The 13,115-nt window shown below is 35.2% G+C and overlaps 1 protein-coding gene across 1 annotated transcript; it reads right to left on the bottom strand.

The window, feature by feature from the left end:
- Window positions 1-749: 749 nt before the first annotated feature.
- LOC120251647 (sec-independent protein translocase protein TATC, chloroplastic) lies at window positions 750-5,706 on the bottom strand. The gene is made up of 4 exons (XM_039260248.1): window positions 5,386-5,706; window positions 2,306-2,604; window positions 1,322-1,612; window positions 750-1,238 (listed from the first exon to the last, which is right to left on the bottom strand). Exons 1-4 carry the CDS (start codon window positions 5,636-5,638, stop codon window positions 1,029-1,031), a joined length of 1,053 nt encoding a protein of 350 aa, XP_039116182.1. The 5' UTR covers window positions 5,639-5,706; the 3' UTR covers window positions 750-1,028.
- Window positions 5,707-13,115: the final 7,409 nt, after the last annotated feature.

Raw genomic sequence — 13,115 nt, 5'->3', positions numbered from 1 at the left:
CTTTGACTAGTCACACCTCATACCGCGCACGTGACGTTGGTTTAAAACCAACTTCTTTAGCACCTTCTGTTCTCTTTTCACAGCAGATTGCTACCCAATCACGACTGAAATTTTCCATGGCGCTGGAACTACATTTGTTATTTTTGTTTGCATGTATGTAATAATCATCATGATTATTTAAATTCTCAGTTGTTTTGCCGTGCTTATTAACTAAAAATTCAACATGATTATTTGTATTGCCTCAGAAATATCCCTATTTGTCCATTTGCCCAAAAAATTCTTTCTTTATACCCAAGAAACCAGAGATATTTACCATTATACACTGCTTTAAAATAAATTCACAAGTTTATGAGTTATAAATGATATTATATAATTTTATTAATTTTATATTCAAATAATCGGTCCCTTTAACTTTATTTAATAATATATAAAAGTAAGCCTTTTATTTATTTATTTATTTATAGCTATTGGACAATTGCAACTGAAGGATTATATATGATATTTTATACCACATCAGGTGCTACATGCGCTATGCTTTTTTTAATTTTTTTAATTTTTTTAATTTTTTTAATTTAAAGTTTAACATATAACATATTTGTAGGTGTCCAGCCATCTAAAACAATTATCAAATGGATATAAAAAGAAAAAATCACATGGAGTGGGTGCTACAACACATGTAGAAAAAGTATTAAAAAAATGCATGTATTTCAAACTGATAATGAATAATTTTAACTAAAATCAAAGCCGTATTGAATATTTTAAAGATATTGGAGCAAAAATTAGTATCACAGTCAATGGCCTTAGTGTACCATGGATTTCCTTCAGTTGATTGCCGACACCAGTGTAATGATAAAGCATTACTCTTTGATGCATTACTAAACCAATATACATCCAAGAAATACAGATGAGAATACAACATTGGATAACTTGACTCCGCCGAGATAAACTAAACTGACACCAGTGTAATCGCCATCAACATGTCGATGACTGATGATACATTGTTGAGAAGCCAACCAATAAATTGGAAATTAACGACCGATGAGCTTAACCATAAAAGCACCCCCAAAATAAAGGCCAACGAGTGGCCCTGCCAACAATATCTGCGTCAATGGATCTGTAGAGGGTGTAAGTACAGCGGCAGCAACCACAGCACCAACAACAACATATCTCCATATTGATAACATTTGATCCCCAGAAACAAGACCCACTTGTCCCAACAAGAGCTGTATAACAGGAACCTACAGACAACCATATTGATCGATCAAAATTTTCTTCCATGCAACAAATAAAACTTTTTCTATAAATCATAAAAAGGATTCACCTGAAAAGATAAGCCAGTGCTGAACATGAGCACCAGTATAAACTCAAAGTATTGATCAATAGACCACAATGATTCCACTGCTCCTTCCGCATAGCTGACAAAGAATTTCAAGGCTGCAGGAGTTAGAACTGCATACGAAAATGCAATGCCGGCATAGAAGAGTACTGAAGAGCCCAAGACAATCGGTCCTAGGAACCTTCTTTCATCCTTTGTTAGGCCAGGAAGAACAAAAGCTATGATTTCATACAGAATGACAGGGCTCCCAAGAAGCAACCCACAATAGCCAGACACCTGCATAAACTTCGTATGCTTTAATTCTAAAAAAGGAAGTATCATTTCATTCAATTACCTAAATATTGTTTTCAATTTCACTAGTACATGGAAAATTCAAACTAATAAAAATAAAAAAATAAAGAAAAAAGAAAACACAGATGATTGGGAATATCCATGATTAACTGCTGTTTTGCCAAAGTAGATTGCAACATCAGTGACTCACTGTTCTTTTGCCAAAGTAGATTGCAACATCCATGACTCACTGCTCTTGTGGCGAAGTAAATTGCAACATCCTTTGTGTAAAGTTCTATTTCTCTAAAAACAATTTGTTTTACTATAATATTCTCTAACTTTCAATTAAAAATGTGATTCATATGTCACGCATATACATGGTCATCCCTCATACCCAGTTTTTATTAAATCTACTGTCAAATACATGAATACTTGATACCCCTATCCATTCTGTGATGATGTTGCTTCATAGTAAACTGGAATGTTCCAGTCCTTTCCAGATAGCAAGCTTGAGAAAAATTGAGCCACAGACATTGACAAAAGTTTTCAAATCGCTTAACTAGTGCCAGAGACACTTCAAAACTCGGAATATTTATATTGGTTTCAAGAATAGAAGACTGCATATTTAGTAAATATTCCCTGCTCCTTTCTACTAGGCTAAAAGTTCAGTAAGTAATTTGTGATTTTTAATGGCATTACCTTCAGAGTTGTAAAGAAGAACTCCCCTGGAGAGAGTTGTAGAAAGCGAACTCCCTGAACAGCAACAGGGGCTTCAAGAAACAAAATCAATTCTTTGGAAAATGCAAAGCAGCCTAGCATGGCAACTCCAACCGCCAAAATAGATGCAAATATTCTCTCGCGGAGCTCTTCTAAATGATCGAAGATACTCATCTCTTTGTCATCTGGAAGAAGTTCTTTACCAGGATAGAGGAAATTGTAAATAGGGCTCCCATCATTTTCCTTTCTCAAATTTTCTGGTGTTTCTTTGAGTGTGTTATCTGCCATCCAAATATCAGCAATAGACCATGAGTTGTGACTGGCTAAGAGATAGTAATTACCATAGAAGAAAGGTTCCGCAAATTACATGTAAAGTCACTTGGCTATTGTTATAACTAGATTCTAATGTTAGAGGAATTCTAGTATTTTCAGTTATAGACCCAAAAGAGTGAGCTAGGATAAGAAGATTCACTTTTGCAAAAATCCTTTGTACTTTGCATTTATCAGTTGGTATAGGCATTAGGATAAGACCAATTTTAGACTTTCGTTTTCATTAGTTTAAATTTAAGTAAGTCTTTATCATATTATGCTTGAGTTTCCTTGGGATTAACTACAGAATGGTTTGGCTAATGCATAGTGCAGGCAGCTTACATGCATGCAAAATTTAGGAAGGCTATGCCCATGCTCTCTATTCCTAGAATTATTCAATATAATTATAAAATAAAAAAGAAATCATTTAAAAATTCATATCAATCAATTTAAAGTTAAATACTCTTGGTCGGGCATGAATTACCAACCTGATAGTTGAAATACTGTCATAAATTTAGTTCGTCCATTTATACATTAAAAAATGGAAAAGAAATACTATGATCTGATCATCTGAATGCTTAGCAGAAGATCAATTCAGTAAACGGCGTCGCCAGCATATCTGGTAACTTTGATGATCCTATGATGGCAAACATTCAGAATGTCAATAACCACTAAAACTGCTGCACAGATTCAACATAAGAAGACTAACTAGAGATTTCTCAAGAGAACAACCATCTTCGGCTTCCCCTCAATGTTCGAAAAACTAAAAGAAAAACATATATGGGTCATTTTTAAATTTAACTAATATAATATCTCACTTCCGGATTTTACATTTGTTTGAAAGAAGAAAGGTCAAAGAATTGTTCTTTAGCTAAGTTTGCTGAATGTTGACTGCAGAACATGCATCACTCCCATAGTTACTTACTTCGAAGGAAGCAAATCACAAGCTCCATATACTTGAATCTATTAAGAATACCAGTTCTCATTCTAGCTTAATTAATTGTTGCCATAATAACATTTGTGTCCACCATTTTAAGTTACATTTTCAAACATTAGAATTCCAATAGACAAATTTCATGGATTCCCTGGCTATAATCTGTCTTCCAAGCTTCTGAAAGCAGCACATGCATCAAAATGGGGGGAACAAAAGAAAAAGAAAAAAAAGCTGCATGTTATTGAACTACTATCTAAATCACTTCCCACCAAGTATCTTAATCTTCAAAACTCAATAATGAGCCTTAAAAGATCAATTTACTGCTTTCTCCATACCAAGTTTTGAATTCTTCAAATAATCTCCCAATATCATACTAGTTCAAAGCCATTTAAAGGTTGATTTGGTAAAATTAGTGCTTAACTACATATTGTGTGTGGCATACCGGTTCAACAAAAAGTGAAAAAGATTTTAAGAGCTATAACGAATATCATATAAGACTTCACTCACCCAAATTAGGCCCATGATTACTGAAGATATCAAGTCAAATCGTGTAAAATTGTTTTGAGTAGATAAACAAATTTTGAGAAACTTGCATTTGTTGTAAACAACACATATTACTCCATTGAACATTAAAAGTAAAGTGGGATACTTCTCTTTAATTAGAAAATCATCCAAACAACCATTAAATAGACCAAATAGCAAGAAGTAATAACATAAAAAGCCACATTATTAGCACCCATTTCACATAGAAATCTGGCAATTAAAAAATATTTAGGAAATTTGGACAAAACAGGATCATTTCCAAATCAGCTGATATTTGTTTATACATCTAGTTTCAAATTGCACAGACCAAAAGAGAACCTATAAGTTCAAAAACACATGCTTGTATCTTTAAATTCTCCACCATTTTCCCCCTTTCTTGAGCATTTTTATAGCAAATGTTTATTAAAGAGATAGCTGGTTCAGAAAAAGCAAGTCATGCGCAAAAATACAGCCCCCAATTGAATAGACCTTCATGGAAAAATTATCAAGCATACACAGACATGGCCTCCACATGATATCATTGCACATATAACACACTTCAGCAGTCAACGATAGGTCTTTCAACAAAAATATAAAACATTACTCTTATCCTTTCATCGGGTAAAAGGAATAATAATTAAAATTTGTAATCTAGAACATCTTTGAACACTAAATCCACTTGCTCAAACACAAAAACAAATAAAGAAACAGACCAAAGACCACAAATAAACAAAGATAACAACTGCAACAACAGCAAACTCTTGACCACAACATAAACTGCAACATAAACTGCAGTGGCTATATCAAGTCAACTACGCAACTGAAGGTGATAACAACAATAAATCCTTACTCCCAAAGTTTATCATGTTGAGCAAGCATCATTGAGATGAAAAAATGTTCAGGATCAATGGCATGATTTTTTGCTTCTTGGATAGATAGTCATCATCAATTTGATACCTTTTGTACCCAAATTGTTGCTACATCTAACATTTACAGTCATACTTCACCCCAAAACCATCAATCCTGTCAATCCCAATTTCAAGTTTTCTCCATCCAAAATCCACATAAACTAACCTAATTAGGTTTTCAACTCCACCTTAACGAATATAGTTCTCTCTTCCTCACAATTTGTGATGCTAAAATCAGATTTTTAAAACGAAGCCACGTAATCAACCAAGAATACAAACAAATGCATGAACAAGCACCCCCTCAGATCATATTACTATTCGATTCCAGTTAAATTTCAAGAAAAGGAGAGGATAAAAGGAAGAGTTGGTCGAAAGAGAAGATTGCAAACCGGGCTTTGCTTCAATGAAAGTTCCGGCGGCACCAAGCTGCTGCTGCTGCTGTTGCTCCTGCTCTTTAACATCGTCCTGGAGAGCAGAACAAAAGACCCGACACTCACGGGGCTTCCGAGCCGCCGCTACCGGCCTGAAACTGGTAGAAGTGGCTATGCGGTTCCTTGGCGAGCTGAACTGCAGCTGGGCTGGATCCCTCCAGCGGAACTCGCGGAGGCCAAGGTGGGAGAGCAGAGCTCCGCTGCTTCCCATCTCTCTCTACAACGAAGAATGGCGAGATATTTTGTCGAGGCGATGCAGAGCACTCGTCACAAAACACGGATTTATTTCAAAGGAATCAAATGAGCCCAAAATTGTAAAAACTATGTTTTCTTTTATTATTATTATTTTTTTGGAGACATAATTATTAAAGGACTGTTTGGTTTGGTATATGAGAAATTACATTATAACTGAAAATAAAATATAATTAAAAATACTGTGACTGAAAATATTTTATTTCAATATACATTAACGTTGTTTTAGTTTGATGTTATTGAAATTGTTCTACTTTAGATTTTATCATTCAACATGTAAATGGAATGACATGATTATCCTCATTATTTATCATTAGTATTAGTTATTTAATATTAATTTTAATTATGTAATTATTTTTAATAATATATCTAAAAAATAATTAATTAATTCAATAGTTATTTATTAAATTTTTAAAATTACGTGCCTAAGAACATACTTGAATATGCATAAATTAACTCCAAAAAAAAAAAAAATATCTAACTTTAGCCACAAAATTAAGAAAAATTTTCTATGCAACCATTTCACATATATTAGGGTTCAACTTCAATTCAAGTTCCAAAAACTCATCACATCCTCTAAAATCCACAATTCATAAAATCAACGGAATTCAAGTACTTTTAATCACTCTAATAATGTAATTTCATCATTGAACTCAAGAATTAATACTATGCAAGTGTGAGTTTAGTTTCTACCATTAGTGATTATGGTTTTATGAGCTTTAGTCCCCTTTGTTTAATATTTTTAACACTATATCCCTTGTTAGAGGAGGGTGCAGGCCGATTAACCCAACCCTCCAAGCCCAACCTGATGGATCTGAGTCTGCCAAAGGTTGACCTGTAAATGGGCCAACTGATCCAGCGAGTCACGGATCACCCTAGCGATGACTCGGACCTGTCCCAGGGCTTACCCAAAACTAGTGGGCCGAGTCGGAACTCACAGATTGACGGGCCACCCCACCTAATTTTTTCATTTATTTATTTAAACAAAATTATAAAATATAATTTAAAATAAAGAATTATGTGAAAAAAATATTCACAAAAACATTTGAGTTACTTACCAGTACTTTTATAGGTAGTTGATATCGCCTTTTTCTTATCCTAGCCGATGTAGGACTAAATATAAATAATATAAAACTTATCTATTGTTTGTATCTTTTAATAAAAAAAAATATCAAGTGAAAATGCATTTACGGAATGGTTAGAATGATATTGGTAAAAGAACGTTGGACTAGGTATCATGAGTTCAAGCCTTGTCAACGTATTTAATATTTTTTTGCCATAAATTAAATTCAATTTTAAAAATTTTAAAAATACTTAAGATAATTTCAAATAAATTTAAATAATTAGAAACTTATGTAGTTATTAATTTATTTTATTAAATACTTACTATATAATGTTTTTAATAATGTTTTAAAACTAGATATTAGTTGATGGGGATTAAATTTTAAATATATTATAGAACCATTAATTTAATTAAAGAGAATCATTTGACGCGAGAAGTGAAGAAATTTTACTCAATGAAAATTTTATTTTTATATTATAAAAATAGTTAAATATAGAAATAATAAATCCAACAAATTTTAAAATATTAATGGTTTTTTTATAATATGACAATTGTTAATATAATCTTATAATGGATATTTTTTTATCCTAATTTAGATTTTTTTTATTAAAATATATTGTTAATATGAAGATTAATAAAAATTTATAGTTAAAAGTTTTGTTTTTTTTAAACTATGTTGTAGTAAAATTTTTATTAACTATTAAAATATTAATTTAATTATTTACTAATCAAGATTTCAGATAGTTTTATGATTTCAACTTAATAATATGTTTAGGATTTTAGAGATTATATTAAAAAAACATAAAATTGTTGTAAAAAGAATTATACTTGCTTAACCTTCTTGTTATAGAAACTGATAGGATTATGGTTTAAGATTTTAAAGATAATATTACAAAGATAATAAGATACTAATGATGCCCAAGATATGTATATATATATATATATATATTATTTCTATTTATTCAGCATCCTCAAAAGATGGTGTAGCTAGTAAGTTCATTTGAAACGGGGTCACTGGTTAGGGAGAGCCCAACCTGTAACCGAGCCTATTACAGGTTTTTGCCCTGGTCCGGAGGGTTTGACCGGGCCATGCCAAATAACGGCCCATGCCCTCCTCTATCCTTTATCAATCCTTTTGTTAAAGGATTCCCAAGATTTAATTCAGATCGTATATAACTAATAGAAATTACCCCATTCATAATCAACTCCTTTATAAAGCTATTCTACTTCCTTACTACTTATAGTTAATGATATAAACTCAGACACCATGGTGGAGTCCGCAATACATGTTTGTTTTTTTATCCCTAGGAAACAACACCCTCATCAAATGTATAGACCCATTCATTTGTAGAAGCATGATCCTTAATGTGATTTACCCAACTAGTATCTATATATCCTTCTAAAGTTGAAAAATCACCACTATAGATCAAACTATAATTTATTATGCAGTTCAAATACTATAATACTCTATACACAGCATGTCAGTGGTCTTTACTTGCATTGCTTGTGTATCTACTTAACTTTCCTACAATATAAGCTATATTTGGTCATGTACATGTCATGGTATACATCAAGCATCCAATTACTTTTGTACAATCCAGTCGTTTCACTAGACAATCTTTATCTTGTTCCAATTTGATACTAGAATCAAATGGTGTGGAAATAAGAAAACAATTAAAATAATCAAACTTTTTAATATTTTCTCAATGAAATTAGATTGGGTCAGACCATGAAAATTGTTATCCTTAACAATTTTAATTCCTGGGATGACATCTGCTTCGCCCATATCTTTCATGTCAAAGTTGATAGACAAGAATTTCTTTGTTTTCACAACTTCATTTATATCAGTACCAAAGATAAACATGTCATCCACATACAAACAAATCATGACACCTTTTTTGTTATTAAATTTACTATAAACACATTTGTTAGATTTATTAATTTTAAACCCATTTTCTAAAACCATCTCAACAAAATTTTCATGCCATTGCTTAGGGGCTTGCTTAAGTCTATAAAGAGACTTAATTAGTTTACACAGTTATGTGTTCTTCACAGCGAACTACAAACCCTTCCGGTTATTTCATATACACTTCTTCTTCCAACTCTCTATTAAGGAAGGTTGTTTTAACATCTATTTGATGTATTACAAGATTGTACATTGAAGTGAGTCCAATAAGTACTCTAATAAAAGTAATTTTTGCAACCATTGCATATGTGCCAAAATAATCTATTTCTTCCTTTTGTGTAAACCCCTTAGTACTAACATTGCTTAAAATTTATCTATAATTCCATCTACTTTTAATTTCCTTTCAAAAATCTATTTATCACCAATGTGTTTAGAACTAGATAGGAGGTCTACTAATTTCCATGTTTTATTCCCCATTATTGAGTCCATTTCATCTTTTATAGTTTCTTTCCAAAAGGTTGCATCTTGAGATTTCATAAGCTCTTCAAATATTTCAAGATCACCTTCTATATTAAAACAAATGGGTGCATGTGATAAGTGCTTGTGTATAAGTAATGCAAAGTATCCTTTTCTTACAATGAGCATTACTTTTCTCAGATTTTATCGCTTATTCATGTGTATATGTGTTCTTTTATGCATGTAGGGTTGTGGAGATAATTGTGGAAGAAAGGAATCAAAAGTAGATCATGGATGCATTTGTTGATGAAGTCTTGGAGTGAACAAACGTGAAGACACAAGTTGTGCTCAAAGACATGTGAGTGTGTGCCAACCTCCATTGTGCTCGAGCGGGCACGCAAATTAGAGGGGCACAAAGGCAGTCACACTTATGTCTTTTGACTTGTGCAATCCTAGCAAGATCTTCGTCAATGTGGTTTAGTTGAAGACATGACGCGATCTACCGTATGGATGTGTGCCCCTCCATGTGGGCTCAATGAAAAGTGCAGATTCGGGAGTATTTTGAAAAAGTAATGTAGCAATTTACTGTAACAAATCACTGCAGCAGTTACTGTTTACAACTCGTAGGAAATCAACTTCTGGAAATTCACACTGGCGTGTGGAAATTTCACACGCCCGTGTGGATGCCCGATTCTAGTCCCTATAAAATCTGTGATTTCAGACGTTTTAAAAAATCTTTTTCTCATCTTTTCCACATCTTTGGAGGCGCTCGCAGCTAGGGTTTGGAGAGACTTTGGCTAGGTCTTAGGAGTGGTTCTACTGCCTTCGACATCGAGTTCCTTTGGAAAATAGTTATTGGGGGAGCTTTTGTCAGCATTGATTCGGTGAGGTGTACCTTAGGCTTGACGAAGGAACCCTTGGAGAAGACGAACCAACTCCACAAGACCATCGATACAGACTACGAGGCTGTTTTATCTATGGATAGCATACTTTTACTTTCGATTTCATCATTGATTGTATCTTGCTCTATGGAGAGCTAAACTCCTAGCTTGGACTTGTAAACCTGATAAGTGCTTGTGTGATAAGAATGCGAAGCATTCTTTCCTTATGATGAGCATTACTTTTATCAAGTTTTAGCACTAATATGTGTGCAATCATGTTGCTTTCATGCATATAGGGTTGTGAAGCTGAATGTTGAAGAAAGAAGCCAATGTAGATCGTGAATGCACTATTTAATGAGATCTTAAGAAGGAACAAACGTGAAGACACAAGTCAGGTTCAAGATGCGAGAATGTGTGCCAATCTCCTTATATTCAAGTTAGCACAATGATTTGGAGGGGCACAAAGGCAGTCACATTCAAGTATGTCGGCTTGTGCATGTATAGCAAGATCTCCACGAATGAGGCCGTTATTGAAGAAGCAAAGCGATCTACGACGTAAACATGTGCCCGTTTACGTTACCTCGATGAAAACATGGATCTGGGAGTGTTTCGGGCTGGTACTGTAGCAGGCACTGTACACAGCCGGCCAAAAATGTGATTTCCAGAGAATCCACACGGGAGTTTGGAAATTATCCATGCCTGTGCGGAATTTCCATAGGCCTGTGTGAAGAATCCACAGGGGCATGTGGATGCCCGATTCCAGCCCTTTAAAAGCCGTGATTCAGCTCGATTCTGTGGGGCATCTTTCATTTTTTTCTCCATCTTTTCCCCAACTTGAGAGAGGGCTACGGCTAGGGTTTTAAGAGGTATTGGCTGGGGATTTGGAGAGGTTTTATGGCTCCGACATCGTGTTCTATTTGGAAGAAGGTTAGTGGGAGAGCTTTCATCGGCACCGATCCAATGATGTGTATCCTAGGCCGGACAAAGGGACCCTTGGACGAGTAGAGGCTTCTCCATAAGACCATCGCCACGACTATCGAGGAGGTTTTCTATGGATTACTTGCTTTTGCATTTGATTTCATTGTTGATTGTAATTAGCTCCATGGAGAGCTAAACCCCCTAGTGGGTACTTGGATTTGTGAACCCTAGGATGTATTTGTTTTATTAAACCTTTTATTATACTTTAATTAATTGATGTTTTAATTGAGTTCCAATCTTGAATGCTTGATTGAATGAATACTCCCTTAGAGTGACACTAGGGTTGAAAGTTCTTGTTGGTAACCCTTGTGAGTGAGTGACACACCACGAAAGTTAGACAAAGCTAGATTGGAGAGGGTTGAGAGGGTGAGTTGAGAAGTAGCGTAGCATCCCCTTTACCCTTCGGTGTGATTTATCCTACCTCCATTTCCTCGAGTTCTTTCCCCATCTTTGGAGGTGCCCACGGCTAAGGTTTGGAGAGGCTTTGCCAAGGCTTTGGAAAGGTTTGACGGCCTTCAACACCGTGTTTCCTTCGGAAGAGAGCTATTGGGGGAGCTTTCGTCGACACTGATCCAGTGAGGTGTGTCCTAGGTTTGACGAGGGGACTTTTGAAGAAGACGCGGCCGATCCATAAGACCTTCGACACAAACACAAGGGGGTTTTCATTCATGGATTGCATCTCTTTACTTTTGATTTCATTATCTATTGTATTTTGCTCCATGGAGAGCTAAACCCCTAGTTGGTACTTGGACTTGTAAACCCTAGGATGTTATTGTTTCTTTGACCTTTTATTATGCTTTCCATAATTGATGGTTTTAATTGAGTTCCAATCTTGAATGCATGTTGTGTTGATTTTCCCTTAGAGTGACACTAGGGTTGAGAATCTATTTTGTTAATCCTTGTGGATGAGTGACACACCATGAGGGTTAGACAAAGCGAGATTGGAGAGGGTTGAGAGGGTGAGTCGAGAGATAGCGGAGCGTCCCCTTTCCTTTCCGGTGTAATTTATCCTACCTCCACATTCCAAGAGTTCTTTGCGGTCATAGTTGAGTGAATGGGCTAAGGGATGACCTTCCGCTGGGGCTTAGTTGCAGAGGCAACGAAGTGAAGCGTTGAAGTGATTTTAGCACCTAGGGCTTAATTGTGGCTAGGGCCTTCCACCTGGACCAAATGGTTAGGTCTGCATCTAGGAAGAAGATTTATCACTTGGAATACCTAGAACTCATTGCGATTATATACGAGTGCGAGGTTGAGAGATTGTTAAATTTCTCCTCCGGGACATGTATAGAGTTAGGCATGGTTGACCTTAGATTTGGGACCATGTATTAAAGGATCTACACAACTCATTAATGAAAGTATAATAAAGGGTTTTGCACTTGAAACGATTATCCTAGGCGGAACAATATCCGGGTACCCCATTTATATCGATTGCCTTACCTCCCCTTTACTTGTGCTCTCTTTCTTGCCTCTTTTACCTTTGTTACTTTACATCTTGTTACACAAATCATTATTCATCTTTCACTTAGTTAAGAAACAATTCAAGTATTTTTACTCCCTAATCCCTGTGGATACGATACCCACTCACTTGGGATTTTATTACTCGATAAACCCGTGCACTTGCGTGACCTACGCAAGGGGCGTTGTCAAGTTTTTGGCACCGTTGCTGGGGAGTAGGCGTTTAGAGATACTTTGCACTTTGCTATCTTAGCTATTCATTCATTTACTCTATTTCACATCTTCTTATTCTATTATCATTCTGATTTGTTTTTCTTTCTTTTGGTGCAGCTCCAGGTTATGACCCGAGAAAATCCTTCACATTGCTTAAAGGAGATCCTGAACTTGAACGTACACTCAGAAGAAGGGGAAAAGAACTTGTACAAGAACTGTCTAATCAGGCTGAAATAGAAGTTGAAGGGTCAGATAACATGGCAGAACAGAATCAGCAACAGAGAACACTTTCTGATTATGCTAGACCCTCAGTTTTGGGTACACAATCGAGTATTATGCGACACCCGATTACAGCTCCGAATTTTGAGCTTAAGCCGGCATTCACCAGGATATGGCGGACTCGGTTGACTTAGAAGAAGAAATGGAAGGGATGGAGGAACAAGATGATTCAATCACTATAGGACAATTTCAGGATGGACTGAGG

Source organism: Dioscorea cayenensis, chromosome 20, assembly GCF_009730915.1.
Source record: "Dioscorea cayenensis subsp. rotundata cultivar TDr96_F1 chromosome 20, TDr96_F1_v2_PseudoChromosome.rev07_lg8_w22 25.fasta, whole genome shotgun sequence".
NCBI lineage: Eukaryota > Viridiplantae > Streptophyta > Magnoliopsida > Dioscoreales > Dioscoreaceae > Dioscorea > Dioscorea cayenensis.
The sequence above is the reverse complement of the archived record's forward strand: the minus strand, read 5'-3'. Positions and strand labels throughout refer to the sequence as shown.

Excerpts from the sequence above, each read along its gene's own strand:
- LOC120251647 (XM_039260248.1), bottom strand. The coding sequence starts at position 5,638 with ATGGGAAGCAGCGGAGCTCTGCTCTCCCACCTTGGCCTCCGCGAGTTC. Across the intron at positions 2,605-5,385 it reads TTTCATTGAAGCAAAGCCCG|ATAACACACTCAAAGAAACA; the intron begins GTTTGCAATCTT and ends TTTGGATGGCAG. Across the intron at positions 1,239-1,321 it reads GCACTGGCTTATCTTTTCAG|GTTCCTGTTATACAGCTCTT; the intron begins GTGAATCCTTTT and ends GGTTGTCTGTAG.